The sequence below is a fragment of the Cherax quadricarinatus genome, chromosome 15 (assembly GCF_038502225.1).
Source record: "Cherax quadricarinatus isolate ZL_2023a chromosome 15, ASM3850222v1, whole genome shotgun sequence".
Classification (NCBI taxonomy): Eukaryota; Metazoa; Arthropoda; class Malacostraca; order Decapoda; family Parastacidae; genus Cherax; species Cherax quadricarinatus.
In genome coordinates this window covers 44,769,944-44,793,229 of record NC_091306.1, presented here as the reverse complement: position 1 = coordinate 44,793,229, position 23,286 = coordinate 44,769,944, and the positions used below count along the sequence as shown (strand labels likewise).

General features: G+C 46.2%; 1 protein-coding gene across 1 annotated transcript in view; it reads right to left on the bottom strand.

Annotated features, from left to right (window-relative positions):
* Positions 1-10,412: 10,412 nt before the first annotated feature.
* Phm (Peptidylglycine-alpha-hydroxylating monooxygenase) overlaps positions 10,413-23,286 on the bottom strand; it is a 145,441-nt gene continuing 132,567 nt past the window's right edge. The window contains exon 9 of the mRNA XM_070085333.1: positions 10,413-10,758. Within this exon, the coding sequence (XP_069941434.1) occupies positions 10,548-10,758 (211 nt within the window). The 3' untranslated portion in view covers positions 10,413-10,547. The remainder of the gene's footprint in view (positions 10,759-23,286) is intronic.

Here is a 23,286-nt window from a genome sequence, read left to right as displayed (position 1 = left end):
CATGAGTGTTGGTTGTCATCCAGGTGGAGCATGAGTGTTGGTTGTCATCCAGGTGGAGCATGAGTGTTGGTTGTCAACCAGAGAGACTAGTACCAAACTTCCACATGAAAATCACTCCCTGCAAAAACAAAACACTTGGCAGACGAGGCAACACAATAAGTGTTAGGGGCCCAAGACTGTTCAACTGCCTCCCAGCATACACAAAGGGGATTACTGATAGACCCCTGGCTGTCTTCAAGCAGGCACTGGACAAGCACCTAAAGTCAGTGCCTGACCAGCCAGGCTGTGGTTCGAACATTGGATTGCGTGCGACCAGCAGTAACAGCCTAGTTGATCAGGCCCTGATCCTCCATGAGGCCTGGTCACAGACCGGGCCGCGGGGGCGTTAAACCCTGAAACTGTCTCCAGGTAAACTCAAGGTGGAGTATGAGTATTGGTTGTCATCCAGGTGAAGTATGAGTTGAGGTAGTCATCCAGGTGAAGTATGAGTTGAGGATGTCATCCAGGTGAAGTATGAGTTGAGGATGTCATCCAGGTGAAGTATGAGTTGAGGACGTCATCCAGGTGAAGTATGAGTGGAGGATGTCATCCAGGTGAAGTATGAGTGGAGGTTGTCATCCAGGTGAAGTATGAGTGGAGGATGTCATCCAGGTGAAGTATGAGTTGAGGATGTCATCCAGGTGAAGTATGAGTGGAGGATGTCATCCAGGTGAAGTATGAGTGGAGGTTGTCATCCAGGTGAAGTATGAGTGTTGGTTGTCATCCAGGTGAAGCATGAGTTGAGGATGTCATCCAGGTGAAGTATGAGTTGAGGATGTCATCCAGGTGAAGCATGAGTTGAGGATGTCATCCAGGTGAAGTATGAGTGGAGGATGTCATCCAGGTGAAGTATGAGTGGAGGATGTCATCCAGGTGAAGTATGAGTTGAGGATGTCATCCAGGTGAAGTATGAGTGGAGGATGTCATCCAGGTGAAGTATGAGTGGAGGATGTCATCCAGGTGAAGTATGAGTGGAGGATGTCATCCAGGTGAAGTATGAGTTGAGGATGTCATCCAGGTGAAGTATGAGTGGAGGATGTCATCCAGGTGAAGTATGAGTGGAGGATGTCATCCAGGTGAAGTATGAGTGGAGGTAGTCATCCAGGTGAAGTATGAGTGGAGGTAGTCATCCAGGTGAAGTATGAGTGGAGGTAGTCATCCAGGTGAAGTATGAGTGGAGGTAGTCATCCAGGTGAAGTATGAGTGGAGGTAGTCATCCAGGTGAAGTATGAGTGGAGGTAGTCATCCAGGTGAAGTATGAGTGGAGGTAGTCATCCAGGTGAAGTATGAGTGGAGGATGTCATCCAGGTGAAGTATGAGTGGAGGATGTCATCCAGGTGAAGTATGAGTGGAGGTAGTCATCCAGGTGAAGTATGAGTGGAGGATGTCATCCAGGTGAAGTATGAGTGGAGGTAGTCATCCAGGTGAAGTATGAGTGGAGGTAGTCATCCAGGTGAAGTATGAGTGGAGGATGTCATCCAGGTGAAGTATGAGTGGAGGATGTCATCCAGGTGAAGTATGAGTGGAGGTAGTCATCCAGGTGAAGTATGAGTGGAGGACCAGAGTGAGCTACGTGATGTCCAGGATACAAAAAAACTCATTCATTAATTCATAATTTTAATACGACTTTAGCATATATTAAAATAGATTCTACTGACATCCTTATATCAGGTCTGAGCAGAGAAAAAATTATACTTACTGTACAGTATCACCTGTATAAGGAATAAATATTACATCGAGAAGCTGACCAACTCGACTGTGTGTGTTGGCTGGACACGCTTTATCGACGTAAACCAAAACGTGTTTATTAAATCTGATGGAGCGATATTTTTAAAAATATATTGTTAAACGATCTGATAATTTTTAATAATTTTTTTATTAAAATATTTGGATGTCTGAGGTTTGTATTATGATCAGGAGACAGTAGTAAACATCTGAGGGAGAAGCTCTTAGCTGTCTCCGAGAAGCTCTTAGCTGTCTCCTTGAAGCTCTTAGTTGTCTCCGTGAAGCTCTTAGCTGTCTCCGAGAAGCTCTTAGCTGTCTCCGAGAAGCTCTTAGCTGTCTCCGAGAAGCTCTTAGCTGTCTCCGTGAAGCTCTTAGCTGTCTCCGAGAAGCTCTTAGCTGTCTCCGAGAAGCTCTTAGCTGTCTCCGTGAAGCTCTTAGCTGTCTCCGTGAAGCTCTTAGCTGTCTCCGTGAAGCTCTTAGCTGTCTCCGTGAAGCTCTTAGCTGTCTCCGTGAAGCTCTTAGCTGTCTCCGTGAAGCTCTTAGCTGTCTCCGTGAAGCACTTAGCTGTCTCCGAGAAGCTCTTAGCTGTCTCCGAGAAGCTCTTAGCTGTCTCCCAGAAGCTCTTAGCTGTCTCCGAGAAGCTCTTAGCTGTCTCCGAGAAGCTCATAGCTGTCTCCGTGAAGCTCTTAGCTGTTTCCGTGAAGCTCTTAGCTGTCTCCGAGAAGCTCTTAGCTGTCTCCGAGAAGCTCTTAGCTGTCTCCGAGAAGCTCTTAGCTGTCTCCGAGAAGCTCCTAGCTGTCTCAGAGAAGCTCTTAGCTGCCTCCGAGAAGCTCTTAGCTGTCCCCGAGAAGCTCCTAACTGTCTCCGAGAAGCTCTTAGCTGTCTCCGAGAAGCTCTTAGCTGTCTCCGAGAAGCTCTTAGCTGTCTCCGAGAAGCTCTCAGCTGTTTCCGAGAAGCTCTTAGCTGTCTCCGAGAAGCTCTTAGCTGTCTCCGAGAAGCTCTCAGCTGTTTCCGAGAAGCTCTTAGCTGTCTCCGAGAAGCTCTTAGCTGTCTCCGAGAAGCTCTTAGCTGTCTCCGAGAAGCTCCTAGCTGCCTCCGAGAAGCTCTTAGCTGTCTCCGAGAAGCTCGTAGCTGTCTCCGTGAAGCTCCTAGCTGTCTCCGAGAAGCTCTTAGCTGTCTCCGAGAAGCTCTTAGCTGTCTCCGAGAAGCTCTTAGCTGTCTCCGAGAAGCTCTTAGCTGTCTCCGAGAAGCTCTTAGCTGTCTCCGAGAAGCTCTTAGCTGTCTCCGAGAAGCTCTTAGCTGTCTCCGAGAAGCTCTTAGCTGTCTCCGAGAAGCTCTTAGCTGTCTCCGAGAAGCTCTTAGCTGTCTCCGAGAAGCTCTTAGCTGTCTCCGAGAAGCTCTTAGCTGTCTCCGAGAAGCTCATAGCTGTCTCAGAGAAGCTCTTAGCTGTCTCCGAGAAGCTCTTAGCTGTCTCCAAGAAGCTCATAGCTGTCTCAGAGAAGCTCTTAGCGCTCTCCGAGAAGCTCTTAGCTGTCTCCGAGAAGCTCTTAGCTGTCTCCGAGAAGCTCCTAGCTGCCTCCGAGAAGCTCTTAGCTGTCTCCGAGAAGCTCTTAGCTGTCTCCGAGAAGCTCCTAGCTGTCTCCGAGAAGCTCTTAGCTGTCTCCGAGAAGCTCTTAGCTGTCTCCGTGAAGCTCTTAGCTGTCTCCGAGAAGCTCTTAGCTGTCTCCGAGAAGCTCTTAGCTGTCTCCGTGAAGCTCTTAGCTGTCTCCGTGAAGCTCTTAGCTGTCTCCGTGAAGCTCTTAGCTGTCTCCATGAAGCTCTTAGCTGTCTCCGTGAAGCTCTTAGCTGTCTCCGTGAAGCTCTTAGCTGTCTCCGTGAAGCACTTAGCTGTCTCCGAGAAGCTCTTAGCTGTCTCCGAGAAGCTCTTAGCTGTCTCCCAGAAGCTCTTAGCTGTCTCCGAGAAGCTCTTAGCTGTCTCCGAGAAGCTCATAGCTGTCTCCGTGAAGCTCTTAGCTGTCTCCGTGAAGCTCTTAGCTGTCTCCGAGAAGCTCTTAGCTGTCTCCGAGAAGCTCTTAGCTGTCTCCGAGAAGCTCTTAGCTGTCTCCGAGAAGCTCCTAGCTGTCTCCGAGAAGCTCTTAGCTGTCTCCGAGAAGCTCTTAGCTGTCTCCGAGAAGCTCTTAGCTGTCTCCGAGAAGCTCATAGCTGTCTCAGAGAAGCTCTTAGCTGTCTCCGAGAAGCTCTTAGCTGTCTCCAAGAAGCTCATAGCTGTCTCAGAGAAGCTCTTAGCGCTCTCCGAGAAGCTCTTAGCTGTCTCCGAGAAGCTCTTAGCTGTCTCCGAGAAGCTCCTAGCTGCCTCCGAGAAGCTCTTAGCTGTCTCCGAGAAGCTCTTAGCTGTCTCCGAGAAGCTCCTAGCTGTCTCCGAGAAGCTCTTAGCTGTCTCCGAGAAGCTCTTAGCTGTCTCCGTGAAGCTCTTAGCTGTCTCCGAGAAGCTCTTAGCTGTCTCCGAGAAGCTCTTAGCTGTCTCCGTGAAGCTCTTAGCTGTCTCCGTGAAGCTCTTAGCTGTCTCCGTGAAGCTCTTAGCTGTCTCCATGAAGCTCTTAGCTGTCTCCGTGAAGCTCTTAGCTGTCTCCGTGAAGCTCTTAGCTGTCTCCGTGAAGCACTTAGCTGTCTCCGAGAAGCTCTTAGCTGTCTCCGAGAAGCTCTTAGCTGTCTCCCAGAAGCTCTTAGCTGTCTCCGAGAAGCTCTTAGCTGTCTCCGAGAAGCTCATAGCTGTCTCCGTGAAGCTCTTAGCTGTCTCCGTGAAGCTCTTAGCTGTCTCCGAGAAGCTCTTAGCTGTCTCCGAGAAGCTCTTAGCTGTCTCCGAGAAGCTCTTAGCTGTCTCCGAGAAGCTCCTAGCTGTCTCAGAGAAGCTCTTAGCTGCCTCCGAGAAGCTCTTAGCTGTCCCCGAGAAGCTCCTAACTGTCTCCGAGAAGCTCTTAGCTGTCTCCGAGAAGCTCTTAGCTGTCTCCGAGAAGCTCTTAGCTGTCTCCGAGAAGCTCTCAGCTGTTTCCGAGAAGCTCTTAGCTGTCTCCGAGAAGCTCTTAGCTGTCTCCGAGAAGCTCTTAGCTGTCTCCGAGAAGCTCCTAGCTGCCTCCGAGAAGCTCTTAGCTGTCTCCGAGAAGCTCTTAGCTGTCTCCGTGAAGCTCCTAGCTGTCTCCGAGAAGCTCTTAGCTGTCTCCGAGAAGCTCTTAGCTGTCTCCGAGAAGCTCTTAGCTGTCTCCGAGAAGCTCTTAGCTGTCTCCGAGAAGCTCTTAGCTGTCTCCGAGAAGCTCTTAGCTGTCTCCGAGAAGCTCTTAGCTGTCTCCGAGAAGCTCTTAGCTGTCTCCGAGAAGCTCTTAGCTGTCTCCGAGAAGCTCTTAGCTGTCTCCGAGAAGCTCTTAGCTGTCTCCGAGAAGCTCTTAGCTGTCTCCGAGAAGCTCATAGCTGTCTCAGAGAAGCTTTTAGCTGTCTCAGAGAAGCTCTTAGCTGTCTCCGAGAAGCTCATAGCTGTCTCAGAGAAGCTCTTAGCTGTCTCCGAGAAGCTCTTAGCTGTCTCCGAGAAGCTCCTAGCTGCCTCCGAGAAGCTCTTAGCTGTCTCCGAGAAGCTCTTAGCTGTCTCCGAGAAGCTCCTAGCTGTCTCCGAGAAGCTCTTAGCTGTCTCCGAGAAGCTCTTAGCTGTCTCCGAGAAGCTCCTAGCTGTCTCCGAGAAGCTCTTAGCTGTCTCCGAGAAGCTCCTAGCTGTCTCCGAGAAGCTCTTAGCTGTCTCCGAGAAGCTCCTAGCTGTCTCCGAGAAGCTCTTAGCTGTCTCCGAGAAGCTCCTAGCTGTCACCGAGTCTTATTTATTCCATAATAAAACGAATTATACACAAAATAGCATGCATATACATATACAGTATATATTAACACTTTCGCTAAAATAAATTATTGTGTATATAGATAAATACCGTACTAATATCCACGAAAGAAAACGAAGAATGAATCAATATATATAGACGGATGTGATCACTACGAAGAACAAATGAGAGTAATCGAGCACTTTCATGTGATTTTTTAGTATATCTTCAGTGGAAACTAACGTGAGTAGAAGAGCTTATGTATATAGGCATTAAAGAAGGAAAGTTAAAATGTAAGTGATATAAGATATTCTAAGGTCCGCTGGGTTCTAACTTAACCCTTTAACTTACTGCAACAGTAAACACGGAGGGAATTTTTTTGAGTTAGATATTACTGGACTTGTGTTTGCACTCGTTTAGAGACCACATACAAATGTTGTCATCATATCTCAAGAAAGTGATTAGACTTGCGAATTTATTCAGAATACTTTACTCTGAAAATCATTAGTTTAGCATTTCACATTATAAAAGGTCCAAGTAATATAGTTGCGAGTGTAGACACATCAGGAAAATGATATGTAAATGGCGAGTAAAAACTTGGGATATAAGTGTCCTTTAAAAGGTTAGGTTAGGTAAGATTGGTCAGGAAACAGGGCAATTATTTCCTGACGCGGGTCTTAGTTATATGATGACTCGCCTCTGGAGATTTTGGTCATCTGACTAAGACCTTACACTGGCTTACCCATGTTTAGTTAAATTCATAAGCTAATCTTCCAGAGTCCTGGTCTCAGACCGGGCCGCGGGGGCGTTGACCCCCGGAACTCTCTCCAGGTAAACTCCAGGTAATATATTAACTCCCTCCTTGGTATCTTGTAAAGCTTCAGTCGTATCAATTCCTCTAATTTACTGAATAAATTAACACCCTCTACCAGGTCTTTATGCATGAAAATAATCCAATCAACAATGTTAATAACTATTTTCTTCAACCCTGAGTGAGTAACACATTCCAAGTTAACATTTCTGATATGATTAAGGACTTCGTAAAACCGTAAAATAATCACCGAATGATACAAAGATTATATTTGTAAGACCTCACATCAATGCATTTTGTGGTAACACCTCACATCACCTCCATTTTGTGTTTCTTGCTCATATAAATCCTCTGTACTCATTTACGTTAAATATTTTTAATGATTTGTGAGTTTTGTTAACTTAGAGTATTATCGACCTCATGAGACTCGTTAAACTTTACTTTCACTTGTTTACCACCAATAAAAAAAGAATTTTAAACGCATTTTAAATACAGGGAGATACACACCTCTAGGTGTATTTACTACCGATGTCTTAATACACGTAAGTGCTCATGAAATTCTAATATATATATATATATATATATATATATATATATATATATATATATATATATATATATATATATATATATATATATATATGTGTGTGTGTGTGTGTGTGTGTGTGTGTGTGTGTGTGTGTGTGTGTGTGTGTGTGTGTGTGTGTGTGTGTGTGTGTGTGTGTGTGTGTGATCATAATTTATAGCCAGAACTGGCTGATTTAGCTGTATAGAGATCTTTCCTAGAACTGCAAAATCAATCTGTTCAACACAAAACATTGGTTCATTAATGTTTAATTAAAATGCATTTTGGCTTTTCTTAGACAGATTTGATGTGATTATGTACTGACAACGTAATTCTTGCTAAGTTGGTAACTTAGTATACACTTTTTTCTATCCTCCGAAACTATATTAATGTAACAAATTTTATGAAAATTCGGCTTCTGATGCACTGGCTATAAAGCAATAAATGTATTTAATATAGAAAATATATTTTTCTTCTTCGTTATTTTTTCTGTATATATGAATCGAGAATATCTGGATGATTGGAACACGAGTGTGGAAAGTTCTAAAATTTCTGTGACTACCTTCTAATATTATGTCACTTTATCAATGACTGTCCTGAACATGAACTCCGAGACTTTTTCCAACACTACAGGATACAGTGAGACAGTTTCTTACAACCAGTGGAGGACCTACATTTATGTAGCCCTGGATCTTGAACTGTTAAGGGGCCCCTTAGCAACCCTTTCTCATACTGTAGACCCAAAAACTTGAAGTAATGTGGACTAAAGTCGCTTATGAGACCCCTCCGGGATTAGGGGCCCTGAAGCTTAAGCTTCATTAGTTTCATAGTACATCTGCCCCTGCTTACAACTCAGCTTTAATGAAGCAATATGTTCAGTAGGCAGCTAATGTATGTTCTGTCTACTAACGAAGCTTTCCTTAACATGGTGACGTGCAGCGCTATATGACCCTTGTGGGCTTAGCGCATAGTTATGACTATAATAATAATAATAATAACAATAGTAATAATAATAATAATAATATTGAGTTACCCTGAACCGTCATGGGCCAGAGAAAGACACTGTGGCACTGCTGTGGTTGGTGGCTCCGTGCACAATACCTGCTGTGCACAACACCTGCTGTGCACAACACCTGCTGTGCACAACACCTGCTGTGCACAACACCTGCCGTGCACAATACCTCCCGTGCACAACACCTGCATGTCACTGCCTTCAAGTACAGGTACGAGTGGTTCATCTCTGAATAGATGCAGCTGCTTTGAGTTCCAGGGCAATATGCGATTAAAAAAACTGCAAAATAAAAAAAAATAATAATGTAATGTAATAAAAATAAATATATAGATTAATTATTTTAATCATTATTATTTTCGCAATATAGTTCACTCTATCAAACCAATTTTTCACAAATTTCAAAATTGTTGTTGGTTTTGATGTCGGTCCTCTCTAGATAGGAAGTATTTGTATTCTTGATTTTATGATGCAAACAGTTTAGAGAGCCGTGGACTAAACAGTACTCCAGGCTGAGGGACTGATTACCTTCGTACGTCAGTTTGCGTGCGGCCAGCAGTAACAGACCGTGATCCACCACGAGGCCTGGTCTAAGACCGGGCCGCAGGGCGTTGACCCCCGAAATCCTCTCCAGGTAAACTTCACTCACCTCACTTTCCACCTTTCTTCTCTGTAATGGACTGAAGACGCCAATGGCTGGCGAAGCGTTTCCGTAATAAAGATTCTCAAATGCTGCACCAGTGTCTCAGTCTTCCTGATTGTAGTTTCTGATTCTCCAGTTAGTCTGCCCAAGAGGATTACTAGATGTATAATCCTTCATAATCGAAACTTCCGGCGAATTGGCACTCTCCTCTTCACAGTAACAACACTCACATTTTTGATTCTTATCATGAAGTGCCTCCAAATGTAAGATTAAAGTGTAGAAAACACAAAGCCATTACCAAGCTTAGTTCAGTGCAGTTCCCTCTGCACCAGAATGCGCTTATGAAAGTGGTGGAACATGACATCAATACCACCAAGAAATTCATCACTGGACACCTCATCACTGAATTCTATTTCGGAGAGGAAATTTTGAAAAAAAAACAAAAAAAAAATGGGCGTTAAATGTTTGATTACATGTTTGTAAATATAAGATAAACTGTGTTACCAGGACCTCCTGGTACCAGTAAAAAGGTTGGGGACAATGATTTACTGCTAAACATCTGGGATACTTATCCCGTACTAAAGAGAACAATAATTTATGACTTCATAATATCCTTCATAGCAGCTAACCGCCACTATCGCACACCACCATGGTACAGTGGACGTTGACACAACCACCATGGTACAGTGGACGTTGACACAACCACCATCGGAATTACTGAACATGTTATTATATCTCGAAGGCTAGATAGGAAACTTGTCAGAGATGCTTTCCTGAATTACTGGCGCATACCAGGAAATTATAGTGTAGACCTGGTGGGGGGGGGGAGGTATATTTTAAGGTTAAACAATGACACACATGTTGCTGTATTCTGTCATTTAAGGTATTTACCCACTTTCCAGTTACTGAGTCTAAACAGCGGAGTCTGGAGACTAAACCAAGATAAGCTGAGCTTCTCACATGAAAGCCTATCACTGAAAAGATTGGGAAGCAGATCAGAAAGAGATTCAGTCACCCTTTACCATCTTCACATTAGTGAAGCTGGTAAAGGGTGACTATATTCTGCGCACCATTCCTCGCACATGTGTTGTGATCCTCACCATGAAAAATAGCATATATTGTATAGTAACCGACATATCTCAAAAAAGTTATATATATATATATATATATATATATATATATATATATATATATATATATATATATATATATATATATATATATATATATATATATATATATATATATATATATATATATATATAATGTATGTGTGTGTGCTACATATATGCGCTACGGTCACTTATTACCCGTCATAATAATCTAGTCCTAAAGAAACAAACGTAGAAAAATATAACAATGTAATTAGCAGAACGAAATAAAAATATAATTGTGAATTACTTATTATATACACTGAACGCTACTATATTAGAGCGAAAATTCAGTTGAACACAGTTAATTATTGAACATTTGGAGGATGAATACAACTGAAGCCTGAGACAAATCTTATCTATGAAAACATATTAAATTACACAGACAAAACTAATGTAACTCTAGGTACTTAAATTCACTTTGTTGTTTTCAGAGATTTCGTGATTTACACAATGTATTCTAGATAGATGCAGTGGCACCACCGCTACGGTAGTAAGTTAATACTGTAGTACGTTGCTAATAATGCCCTCGTTGATGGTGTGACTGGTCCTAGGATCAATGTGGAGAGGTTCATCAGTGGCTATGATGGTAGTGGCAGACATAGCTAGGGCCACCATCAGGCTGATCAACTTGATAATACTTAATCCCTACTATCGAGGGGATCATCAAAGGTTGTGGTGACATCACTGCTTGTTATAGTTTGCCCTACAACAACCATTGATGACTGTTCGAGTGAAGGTGGGTGACCTGACTCAGTAATGGTGATGGTGGTGGCTGTGGTGATAGTAATGGGATTCCTCTGAGGCTGGGATGACAGAAGCATCTTTGGGGAGAGAAGAGAACTCCTGCTGCCAGCGGTACAGAGGTGGGCCAGGGCTGAAGCAATATTTCTGACGCAGGGGCTCTGTTGATGGTGTCCAGTACATGATGTAGAAATTACACATCTCGTCTTTGTTGAAGGCTCTATGGGAAGGCAAGAGACAACGATATAACATTAATTACGACTGAGCCAAGATTGTTTTTTTTCTGACTATAAAGAAAAAAATTCAACAACTAGAAATGTGTGGCCATAACAGACAAAATATTGTGAATAAATTATTTAGACAATTGACAAGTTGATAAATGAGACACTTGTGCAACATCTGGGTATCTTTATTCTGGAAACGTTTCACCAGTCAGTGTCTTCAGTCCATTGTGGAGAAAGGTGGAAGATGAAGAGTTTTAGGTAATCAGTCCCCCAGTCTGGAGCCGATGTTTTCAGTCCTTCAAAATTGATGGACCGAACAGATCGACTCAAGGCTGAGGGACAGATTACCTCAAACTCCTTCTCTTCCATCTTTCTCCGCATTTGACTGAAGAAGATACTGGCTGGCGAAACGTTCTAAAATAAAGGGATTCAGGATAATAAGTGACAAGAGCAAAAATTATAGGCATAGTTATAACTATTAAGTTGATAGAAACCACAAGAGAAAAAGTAAGAATCCAACTCTAACCTAAAACTGAATATACATATAATACCAGGATATTATATATGTTTTTAATCTCTAAATGTCATGTATTGTCAATAATTGATTGTCTTAAATGTTTTTGTTTTATTGACTTTGTTTGCTTAAGAAAATGAATAAAACGTAATTGTTTTTACGTATGTATAAATTGTTTTCAACGTGTTAGTTAGTTAGTTAAAGATTAGCCGGTATTCTCCCGGCCCGGGCCTTGTCCAAGTGGTGGCCCGGCCTTGGCTCTCTCTTTAGGGAGTGTCTGAGACCGAAGTCTCCCATGGGAGGAGGTACAAGTACCTCCTCATCTTTGGGACCAACTGTCCCCAGGCCTAGCCACAAGCTAGGCCTCTCTGGTCTGTCATCCCCGCCCCAAGGGGGCAAATGGGAATGACAGTCTTATGAGCTAAAGGCTCGGGCTCAGGCACCTACCCTACCCTAGAAGGGCTGGGCATGGTGTCGATGAACGTGTACAAGTCATGTACTGTCAATTAATTTAAATTATTTTTTTTGCTTTATTGCTTTAATTATTTATGGAATTTAAATAAAATGTGAAATTTTCCAGTGCATTTTTCCTAGCCAAAATTGTGACTTATTTTCTGTGACTTTTTCCTATGAATTTTTTTCCGGACACCGAAGAAAGACACTTAAATATTACAAAAGTCTCATTTATCAGACAAAATGTCGTTTGTCTTTTGTTGGATAAATATAGTTACTGAGTTTTCCATAATATCTCTAACCTACAGTTAGAAGGAAATATATAGAATTTAATATATCTATTGTGTGACCTTTAGTTTCAAAGGTCAGCAACACCAATAAAACAAAAGTCTTCTCGGCATTATTATTATTATTATTATTATTATTATTATTATTATTATTATATTGTCTGAATTATTATCGTATTCACAGGGAAGCGCTAAACCTGTGAGAGTAATGCAGCGCCTGGGTAATGGAAGCCAATCAAATCTGATCCGAGGAACGTTAGAGTGAGCTCCAGTTCCCTGGATCAAGAACCTGTCAGACTATGCTCACCAGTTGGCAGTAACAGCTACACCTGAAGACTTGTAGGTGTCAGTGTTGACAGGTCGTTACCTCAGATCACTGAACACAGATGGTACCTGGTATACCTGGAGAAGGTTTCGGGGGTCAACGCCCCCGTGGCCCGGTCTGTGACCAGGCCTCATGATGGATCAGGGCCTGATCAACCAGGCTGTTACTGTGGCCGCAAGCAACACGACATATGAACCACAGCCCGGTTGTGGAAGCAAAACTCTATAATATTATTTTATGGAGAAAACGACATACCCAGCAAGTCAAATACCAAGCCAATTGTCCTGAAGAATTAAATCTTAAATATGCACGTTTTGTACCCCAGCCTCTCAGTGTGTCTCGCTCCCGTGCCTAGGAAATACCCATGCGTGTTAGTGGCTTTCTTGGTGCCTTATAATATTTTATTACGTGTAAACTACACATTGTTTACTACGCAAAGAAATAGATTTTTGAATTTGAACATCAGGCACACAATACATAATGATCTGTATAACATTTAAGAAGGTTAGACCTGGAAATAGCCAATGCAAATGAACCATCAAGCAGCCGTGTGTGTGTGTGTGTGTGTGTATGTGTGTGTGTGTGTGTGTGTGTGTGTGTGTGTGTGTGTGTGTGTGTGTGTGTGTGTGTGTGTGTGTGTGTATGTGTGTGTGTGTGTGTGTGTGTGTGTGTGTGTGTATGTGTGTGTGTGTGTGTGTGTGTGTGTGTGTGTGTGTGTCCAGCCCGGACGGAGCATCAGCACCAGGGCTGCACAACACAGACAACAATATCACACTGGTAGAAAGCGTTAATACCGTGAGGGAGCTGCTCAACCTTCATCCCAGGACGGAAATAAATACCTGAAATTTCCTGGATCAAAAGTAGTTCATAAGCAAGATTTCGATAAAATATTCACATTAATAATAAAAATACTTCTTTCTGTATATCTCTTCCTTTCTTACACACACACACACACACACACACACACACACACACACACACACACACACACACACACACACACACACACACACACACAACTACCCCACTGGCGGGGCCAGGAGCTGTGACTCGACCCCTGCAACCACAAATAGGTGAGTACACACACACACACACACACACACACACACACACACACACACACACACACACAAGGGCCGGCATAAAATAAAAAAAAAAACATTAGGAATGACTTACCATTATGGCAAGATGGACGTTATTCTCAGCTGCCAGGTCCTCAGTCACTGAAGGAAGGCAATCAGGGACTGTGTGTAGTGGGGTAGTTGTATGGTGTGGTGGGGTAGTTGTATGGTGTGGTGGGGTAGATGTATGGTGTGGTGGGGTAGTTGTATGGTGTGGTGGGGTAGTTGTATGGTGTGGTGGGGTAGTTGTATGGTGTGGTGGGGTAGTTGTATGGTGTGGTGGGATAGATGTATGGTGTGGTTGGGTAGTTGTATAGTGTGGTGGGGTAGTTGTATGGTGTGGTGGGGTAGATGTATGGTGTGGTGGGGTAGTTGTATGGTGTGGTGGGGTAGTTGTATGGTGTGGTGGGGTAGTTGTATGGTGTGGTGGGGTAGTTGTATGGTGTGGTGGGATAGATGTATGGTGTGGTTGGGTAGTTGTATGGTGTGGTGGGGTAGTTGTATGGTGTGGTGGGGTAGATGTATGGTGTGGTGGGGTAGTTGTATGGTGTGGTGGGGTAGTTGTATGGTGTGGTGGGGTAGTTGTATGGTGTGGTGGGGTAGTTGTATGGTGTGGTGGGATAGATGTATGGTGTGGTGGGGTAGTTGTATGGTGTGGTGGGGTAGTTGTATGGTGTGGTGGGGTAGTTGTATGGTGTGGTGGGGTAGTTGTATGGTGTGGTGGGATAGATGTATGGTGTGGTGGGGTAGTTGTATGGTGTGGTGGGGTAGTTGTATGGTGTGGTGGGGTAGATGTATGGTGTGGTGGGGTAGTTGTATGGTGTGGTGGGGTAGTTGTATGGCGTGGTGGTGTAGTTGTATGGTGTGGTGGGGTAGATGTATGGTGTGGTGGGGTAGTTGTATGGTGTGGTGGGGTAGTTGTATGGTGTGGTGGGGTAGTTGTATGGTGTGGTGGGGTAGTTGTATGGTGTGGTGCGATAGATGTATGGTGTGGTGGGGTAGTTGTATGGTGTGGTGGGGTAGTTGTATGGTGTGGTGGGGTAGATGTATGGTGTGGTGGGGTAGTTGTATGGTGTGGTGGGGTAGTTGTATGGCGTGGTGGGGTAGTTGTATGGTGTGGTGGGGTAGATGTATGGTGTGGTGGGGTAGTTGTATGGTGTGGTGGGGTAGTTGTATGGTGTGGTGGGGTAGTTGTATGGTGTGGTGGGGTAGATGTATGGTGTGGTGGTGTAGTTGTATGGTGTGGTGGGGTAGTTGTATGGTGTGGTGGGGTAGTTGTATGGTGTGGTGGAGTAGATGTATGGTGTGGTTGGGGTAGTTGTATGGTGTGGTGGGGTAGATGTATGGTCTGGTGGGGTAGTTTTATGGTGTGGTGGGGTAGTTGTATGGTGTGGTGGGGTAGTTGTATGGTGTGGTGGGGTAGTTGTATGGTGTGGTGGGGTAGTTGTATGGTGTGGTGGGGTAGATGTATGGTGTGGTGGGGTAGTTGTATGGTGCGGTGGGGTAGATGTATGGTGTGGTGGGGTAGTTGTATGGTGTGGTGGGGTAGTTGTATGGTGTGGTGCGATAGATGTATGGTGTGGTGGGGTAGTTGTATGGTGTGGTGGGGTAGTTGTATGGTGTGGTGGGGTAGATGTATGGTGTGGTGGGGTAGTTGTATGGTGTGGTGGGGTAGTTGTATGGCGTGGTGGGGTAGTTGTATGGTGTGGTGGGGTAGATGTATGGTGTGGTGGGGTAGTTGTATGGTGTGGTGGGGTAGTTGTATGGTGTGGTGGGGTAGTTGTATGGTGTGGTGGGGTAGATGTATGGTGTGGTGGTGTAGTTGTATGGTGTGGTGGGGTAGTTGTATGGTGTGGTGGGGTAGTTGTATGGTGTGGTGGAGTAGATGTATGGTGTGGTTGGGGTAGTTGTATGGTGTGGTGGGGTAGATGTATGGTCTGGTGGGGTAGTTTTATGGTGTGGTGGGGTAGTTGTATGGTGTGGTGGGGTAGTTGTATGGTGTGGTGGGGTAGTTGTATGGTGTGGTGGGGTAGTTGTATGGTGTGGTGGGGTAGATGTATGGTGTGGTGGGGTAGTTGTATGGTGTGGTGGGGTAGATGTATGGTGTGGTGGGGTAGTTGTATGGTGTGGTGGGGTAGATGTATGGTGTGGTGGGGTAGTTGTATGGTGTGGTAGGGTAGTTGTATGGTGTGGTGGGGTAGTTGTATGGTGTGGTGGGGTAGTTGTATGGTGTGGTGGGGTAGATGTATGGTGTGGTGGGGTAGTTGTATGGTGTGGTGGGGTAGTTGTATGGTGTGGTGGGGTAGTTGTATGGTGTGGTGGGGTAGATGTATGGTGTGGTGGGGTAGTTGTATGGTGTGGTGGGGTAGTTGTATGGTGTGGTGGGGTAGATGTATGGTGTGGTGGGGTAGTTGTATGGTGTGGTGGGGTAGATGTTTGGTATGGTGGGGTAGTTGTATGGTGTGGTGGGGTAGATGTATGGTGTGGTGGGGTAGTTGTATGGTGTGGTGGAGTAGTTGTATGGTGTGGTAGGGTAGTTGTATGGTGTGGCGGGGTAGTTGTATGGTGTGGTGGGGTAGTTGTATGGTGTGGTGGGGTAGATGTATGGTGTGGTGGGGTAGTTGTATGGTGTGATGGGGTAGTTGTATGGTGTGGTGGGGTAGTTGTATGGTGTGGTGGGGTAGTTGTATGGTGTGGTAGGGTAGTTGTATAGTGTGGCAGGGTAGTTGTATGGTGTGGCAGGGTAGTTGTAAGGTGTGGTGGGATAGTTGTATGGTGTGGTGGGGTAGATGTATGGTGTGGTGGGGTAGTTGTATGGTGTGGTGGGGTAGTTGTATGGTGTGGTGGGGTAGTTGTATGGTGTGGTGGGGTAGCTGTATGGTGTGATGGGGTAGATGTATGGTGTGATTGGGGTACTTGTATGGTGTGGTGGGGTAGTTGTATGGTGTGGTTGGGGTAGATGTATGGTGTGGTGGGGTAGTTGTATGGTGTGAGGGGGTAGATGTATGGTGTGGTGGAGTAGTTGTATGGTGTGGTGGGGTAGATGAAAGATGCTGTGAGGTATTTGTATGGTGTGGTGGGGGTATTTGTATGGTGTGGTGTGGTAACTGTATGGTGTGGAGGGGTAATTGCATGGTGTGGTTGGGTAGTTGTATGGTGTGGTGGGGTAGTCATATGTTGTGGGGCTAGTTCTATCATGTGGTGAGGTAGTTCTGGGAGGTGATGGTAGTTGTATGGTGTGGTAGGGTAGTTGTATTGTGTGGCAGGGTAGTTGTATGGTGTGGCGGGGTAGTTGTAAGGTGTGGTGGGGTAGTTGTATGGTGTGGTGGGGTAGTTGTATGGTGTGATGGGGTAGTTGTATGGTGTGGTGGGGTAGTTGTATGGTGTGGCGGGGTAGTTGTAAGGTGTGGTGGGGTAGTTGTATGGTGTGGTGGGGTAGTTGTATGGTGTGGTGGGGTAGTTGTATGGTGTGGTTGGGTAGTTGTATGGTGTGATGGGGTAGATGTATGGTGTGGTTGGGGTAGTTGTATGGTGTGGTGGGGTATTTGTATGGTGTGGTTGGGGTAGATGTATGGTGTGGTGGGGTAGTTGTATGGTGTGAGGGGGGTAGATGTACGGTGTGGTGGGGTAGTTGTATGGTGTGGTGGGGTAGATGAAAGATGCGGTGGGATAGTTGTATGGTGTGGTGGGGTATTTGTATGGTGTGGTGGGGTAACTGTATGGTGTGGAGGGGTAATTGCATGGTGTGGTGGGGTAGTTGTATGGTGTGGTGGGGTAGTCATATGTTGTGGGGCTAGTTCTATCATGTGGTGAGGTAGTTTTGGGAGGTGATGGTAGTTGTATGGTGTAGGGTATTTGTATGATGTGGTTTGGTAGTTGTTTGGGGTGGTGGGGTACTTATGCCGTGTGGGGTAGTTATACTTTGGTGGGGTAGTTATGCTTTAGTGGGGTAGTTAAATGGTATGTTGAGGTAGTTATATAGTGTGGTGGGGGTAGTTGCATGGTGTGGTGGGGTAGTTATATGGTGTTGTTGGGGTAGTTATATGGTGTGATGGGGGGTTTTTGCATTGTGTGGTGGGGTATTTATTGATGTAGGGTAGTTATATAGAGTGTTGGGGTTGTTATATGGTTTGGTGAGGTAGTTATATGGTGATGGGTAATTATACGGTGTGGTGGGGTGGATCTATGGAGTGGGGGTAGTTCTGTGGCGTTGTGAGTAGTTCTGGGTGGTGGTGGTAGTTGCTTGGTTTGGGGTTAGTTCTGTGGTGTAGTGGGGTAGTTGTATTGTGTGGTGGGGTAGTTATATGGTGTGATGCGGTAGTTCTGTGGTGCTGTGGGATAGTTCTGTGGTGTGGTGTAGTTCTGTGGTGTCGGGGTAGTTCTATATTGTGGTGGGGTAGTTCTGTGTGGTGGTGATAGCTCTTTGGTGTTGGGTAGTTCTATTGTGTGGTGAGGTAGTTCTGTGTGGTGAGGTAGTTCTATGATGTGGGGTTGTTCTCTGGTGTGGTGGGGTAGTTGTATGGTGTTGCGGTAGTTATATGATGTACTGGCGGCAGTTCTGTGGTGTGGTGGGGTAGTTCTGTGTGGTGGTGGTAGTTCTATTGTGTGGAGGGCTAGTTCTATGGTGTTATGGGGTAGTTGTATGACGTGGTGGGGGTAGTTCTATGGTGTAGTGTGGATAGTTCTCTGGTGTGGTGGGTAGTTCTATGGTGTGGTGGGGTAGTCCTATGGTGTGATGGAGTAGTTCCATGGTGTCGTCGGGTAGTTCTATGGTGTGGTGCAGTTTTATGGTTTGGGGTAGTTCCATTATGTGATGAAGTTGTTCTATGGTGTCGTGGGTAGTTCTTTGGTGGGTGGGGTAGTTCTGTGGTGTGGGAATAGTTCTTTGTGTTGATGGTAGTTCTATTGTGTGGGGTAGTTCTATGGTGTGGTGGGGTAGTTGTATTGTGTGGTGGGGTAGTTATATGGAGTGATGAGGCAGTTCTGTGGTTTGGTGGGGGTAGTTCTGTTGTATGGGGACAGTTCTATGGTATGGCATTGCAGCTCTGTGGTGGGGGTAGTTCTATGATGTGGTGAGGTGGTTCTATAGTGTGGTTGAGTAGTGCTATGGTGTGGTTGGAGTAGTTCTATGTTGTGGTGGGGTAGTTCTGTGATATGGGGACAGTTCTATGGTAGGGCGTTGTAGTTCTGTGGTGGGGGTAGTTCTATGATGTGGTGAGGTTGTTCATTGTGGTGGTGGTATTTCTATGGTTTAAGGGTATTTCAGAGGTGTGGTGGGGTAATGCCATGTTGAGGTTTGGTAACTGTATGACAATGTTGGGTAGTTCTATGGTGTCATTCGCCTCTCAACCACTGGTGTGAGAGGACGCTCGTCTTGACTGCTACACCTGCCCTCTGGTGGTTTTCTTTGACAGTGCATCGACAAAATGGCGGAGGGAGGGGTACACCGAGTGAACACTGTCTGCATAGAACTGGTCAGAGGCACGCTTAGTACTGCAACGTCCTATTGCCAAACATCATCAGAGACGTCTACGGTGTACCAACAGAGGAATTATACGGTGTTGCGCTGAATGGAATGTCAAGAATCTTCGTAAAACTGAATCGTGCCAGTTTGTATGACAGGCTTGTTGAAGAATTCCAGGAGAAGAGGATAAGTGTCAACTTGGCGGTGGACGTCATCATGCACGATGTATCCAAATACTACACATGAGTTAAGGTGCGTAATGTGCCTTTCGAGGCAACTGTGTATGGGCTGAAGGAGGCTTTTAGTAGCTATGGCCGTGTGCATTCGGCGACGATAGGAGTCTGGAAGGATGGGCCTTATGAGGGGCTCCCTGAGGGGTCCTATACTCTCAAGATATCGTTGGCACGGCCGATCCCGTCATAAGTAATGTTGGTGGGACGCAGAACGCAAGTTTTTGTGCATTACGCTGGTCAGCGGCAGATGTGTCGCCTCTGTTGCTCTTATGATCATATGGCGGCACAGGGTCCCAGGCGACAATCGTCCAGAGAGCCGGAAGCGTCGGCAGTGGAGCAATGATTGTGTGATCTGGGGCCCGAGCGGGACGGCGGGGCTGACTTGCAGAGTGGCCGCTGGAGCGAGGAGGTAGACCATGAGGGACAGTCGGCTGTCAGGTGTGTAACACTCCCTGAGCGTTCGGAGGATGTGGACGAATTGCCAGGTGAGCAGGAATGTCAGGATAGTGCACCCCCAGGAGCGCTTCATGGACGAGGTAATCCAGGAGTTTTTGGGAACGGCTGTGACTGGTGTCTTCAGTGCAGGTGAGGAACTCACGATGGTCCTATCGCCTGGGGAAGGGATCCCCAGTGCAGGTACCTTGCAGCAGGTGGTGCAAGTGGAAGTTCATCAGGAGCAAGGCCAGAACGTGGATATGAGTGTCAGTGGCGGCTCCAGAAAGAGACCGGCTGGAACGGCAGAGGTAGAGGAGGCTCTCACGCCAGGCCAGCGCCCAGGAAAAAAGGCGTTGGTGGCAGAGGAGTTGATAGAAGTACAGGCTGGCCCAGTGACCCAAGAGCTACACAGTAGACAGGCATGGGAGAGTGATGGTGATCAGGTAAAGACCTGTGAGGTGCCTGGGTGCCAAATGGGGAAAGTCGCCATGAGTAAACCACAGTGGCATAAAGGAAAGCCGCCACTTATATAGCTTTCGCGAGTGTAACTCTTAACGTGAATGGTCTCCGGTCAGAGATCAAGCGAGTGTGGCTGGTTTGGTTTTTGTGCAGGTACTGGGTTGATGCGTGTTTTATACAGGAACATAATTTTTGGTATGGATGTGATTTGAGGTTAGACGGTTACAAGATGTATGTTAGTTCTGCTAGGCAGTTAAAAGGGGGAGTTGCGATAGTCATCAGGGACACCAGCCCTTTGCGCGTCACTGGTTGGGAGGAGGGGGGGAGGGTAGTGAGAGTAGATGGGGTCTGGGGTGAGAGGCGCGTTTGTCTTATAGGTGTGTATATGCCAGCATCGGGTAACGTAAAGGTTAAAGCAGATTTTGTGAGGGAGGACTTGTTGTATTTTTTATGGGCTTTGCCAGCGGTCACGATCATCGGTGGGGATTGGAACTGTGTGATTCGTGAAAGGGATGTGGAACCAAGGAGGGTGGGGTGTGTATTGAAAGTTCTGCAAGACTCATTGCATGATGTTGGTGTCATGGACGTAGTGGGTGGGGGTTGTTTAGCGCCTGAGCATACTTTTGTCAGGTGAGAATATGCGGCACGGCTAGACAGGATTTATGTAATGCGGGGCATAGAGGTCAGGGACGTGCAAACGGTTCATGTAGGTTTCTCAGATCACAGAGGGATAATAGCTGACTTGCAGTGGGAGGGAGTGGTCAGAGTTCATGCTGGTTATTGGAAGTTGAATGTAGGATTGCTTAGGGGTAAGGAAGGGGGTGCAGAGTTCGAAGAATGGTGGGGTAGGGTCACTGAGGGTAGGGATAGGGTACTGCAGCTCATTGACTGGTGGGAGTCGAAAGGAAAGCCTTGTATTACATCCTATTTCCAAGGCAGGGGGAGGGAGGAAGTGAGGTGGCGTTATGGATTACAAAATTATTTGGAAGCACAGCTGAAGGATTGCTACGACAGGGGATGTGGGGGGGGGGTGAGGCAACAAAAGGTTTAATGGAATACGTTATCATTCAGGATTGGAGGACGTGCTATGGGGCGACAAGCCGTCTGGTTTTGTGTTACGGAAGTTCCGAGAGCGTCGTGCTGTGACTACCATGTTGCGATTAGTGGCAAGCTCTGGGGTGGGGGGATACCAGGATGATACAGTTTTTGCCACAACAGAAAGCATGAACTCTTATGCTGATGCTTGGTTTCGGGAAAAATGGAGGAGACGGGTGGGTATAGGATCGCATGATTTGGCGGGGGAGGGATGTAATGTACTGGAGACGAAACTTCGTGAGAAGTTGGAGGAGGATATACGTGAGGAGGAGGTAGCAGAGGCGACTTTTGGGATGCGGACTGGCAAGACGCCGGGTGTTGATGGTTTACCAATAGAATTTTATAGGACACATTGGGCTTGCATTAGACATTTATTTGTCGGGGTTCTAAATAATATGTTGGCAGGTGGGAGGATGGGTCAGTCCCAACGGATGGGTGTTGTAGTGTTGGTTCCTAAGAAGGGTGGCGGGCTTGGCCTGAGTTCTTACAGGGCAATTTCTTTAATGTGTGTAGATTATAAGGTTTTTGCGAGGATATTGGGCAATCGTTTGAAGGGGGCCCTGAGGTCGGTATTACATGTGGGACAGTATGGAATCCCTGGGAGAAGTATGAGAGAGGGGCATGGACGTATCAAAGATTTCCTGGAGGGGGTTGGGGGAGGAGGTGTTTTTGGTTTGGACTGGGAAAATGTGTATGATTGTGTGGATAGGGGTTTTATGCACGAGTGTTTGTTTGGCTTGGGTTTTGGTGCGAAAGTGGTGGGTTGAGTAGAAGCATTGTATGCCAGGGCAATAATGAGGGTTCAAGTGAATGGACGACTGGGGAGCAATATATGCATGGAACGAGATTTGAGGCAGGGATGCCCGCTTTCCCAAATCTTGCTCGCATGTGTCCAAAATCCGTTTTATGAGCTGGTGGATCATGGGTGGAGGAGGGGGTGTGATAATCAGTCGGGGGGGGCGTATAGTGTTGTATGTGGATGATACAACAGTATTGATTAGTGCATGGGAGGATTTCATCTACATGGGCGAGGTCATCGAAAAGTTTGGGGTCGCAACAGGTATGAGGGTTAACAGGTGTAAGTCGATGTTGCTAGAGGTGGGGAGCTGGGTGGGCGGGAGAATGGGCGAGGGGTTTGGATGGACATGTGTGGATAGGATTAGGATTTGTGGGATTACATATTTAGCGGACAAACAGGCAAGCAGGGAGGTTAACTCAGTGGTGGTACGGGACAAGGTGCTGGGTAGATTACGTGGACTACATAGTAAAGTCTGGGGAATGGTAGCTGTTTACCCTTTGAGGACCTGTGACGTAACAGAGATACAGAGGAGGGCGTTGAGGTATGTATGGGGATATGGACGGGCATGGTTGGGACGTGAGGTGGTAATGTCTGGAGTAAGAGCGGGGGGTTTAGGTTTGCTAGCTTTGGGACCTAGGGTGAGAGCAATATATGTATGGGCGTGTTACTTGAGACTTAGGGGGACTAGAGGATGTAGGGTGGGGGAGGTTGGAAGAGAAGTCTGATGCTGGTGGCGTGGAAAGGAACTAGAGGCGTATGAAGACTTGCTGTGATTCATGTTAAAAGTGAGGGATGTCCGTGGTATGTGTGTAGGAAGGCTAGTGAATGTAGGATTTCGGCAGGAGGCATTGTCAGAGGTGGAGATTTATCCCACGTATAATTGGAAAGTAATTTGGGAGGAATTCCGGCGGTTTCGTATACCAGGCAAGGCGCGGGAGGTGGTGTATAGATTTATGATGGGGATCCTAGCGTCTAAGGTAATGTTATGGAAAATGGGTTTTGTTGAGGATGCAACCTGCGTACATTGTGGTGATGAAGAAACAGCTTTTCATGCAGTGTATTTCTGTCCATCCCTAGAAGAGGTAAGGTTGTGGATGCGAGGTGTTTTCGGGATGTTGGGAGGGGGAAGAGTGGCTATGTCAAGGGCGTTACTCCTTGACGTGGATGGGGTGACACAGGATGTGGCACGAGTGTTAAGATATATCATCGTGGACTATTTGTACATGTCCTGGGGAATGCGTGAGGTACGGGGCACTGGTAGGATCGGGGCGTTGGCTGCACGGTTTTACAGAACAATGTGCACAAACAGAAGCGTCTATGGTAGCAGGTGGATTGCGTT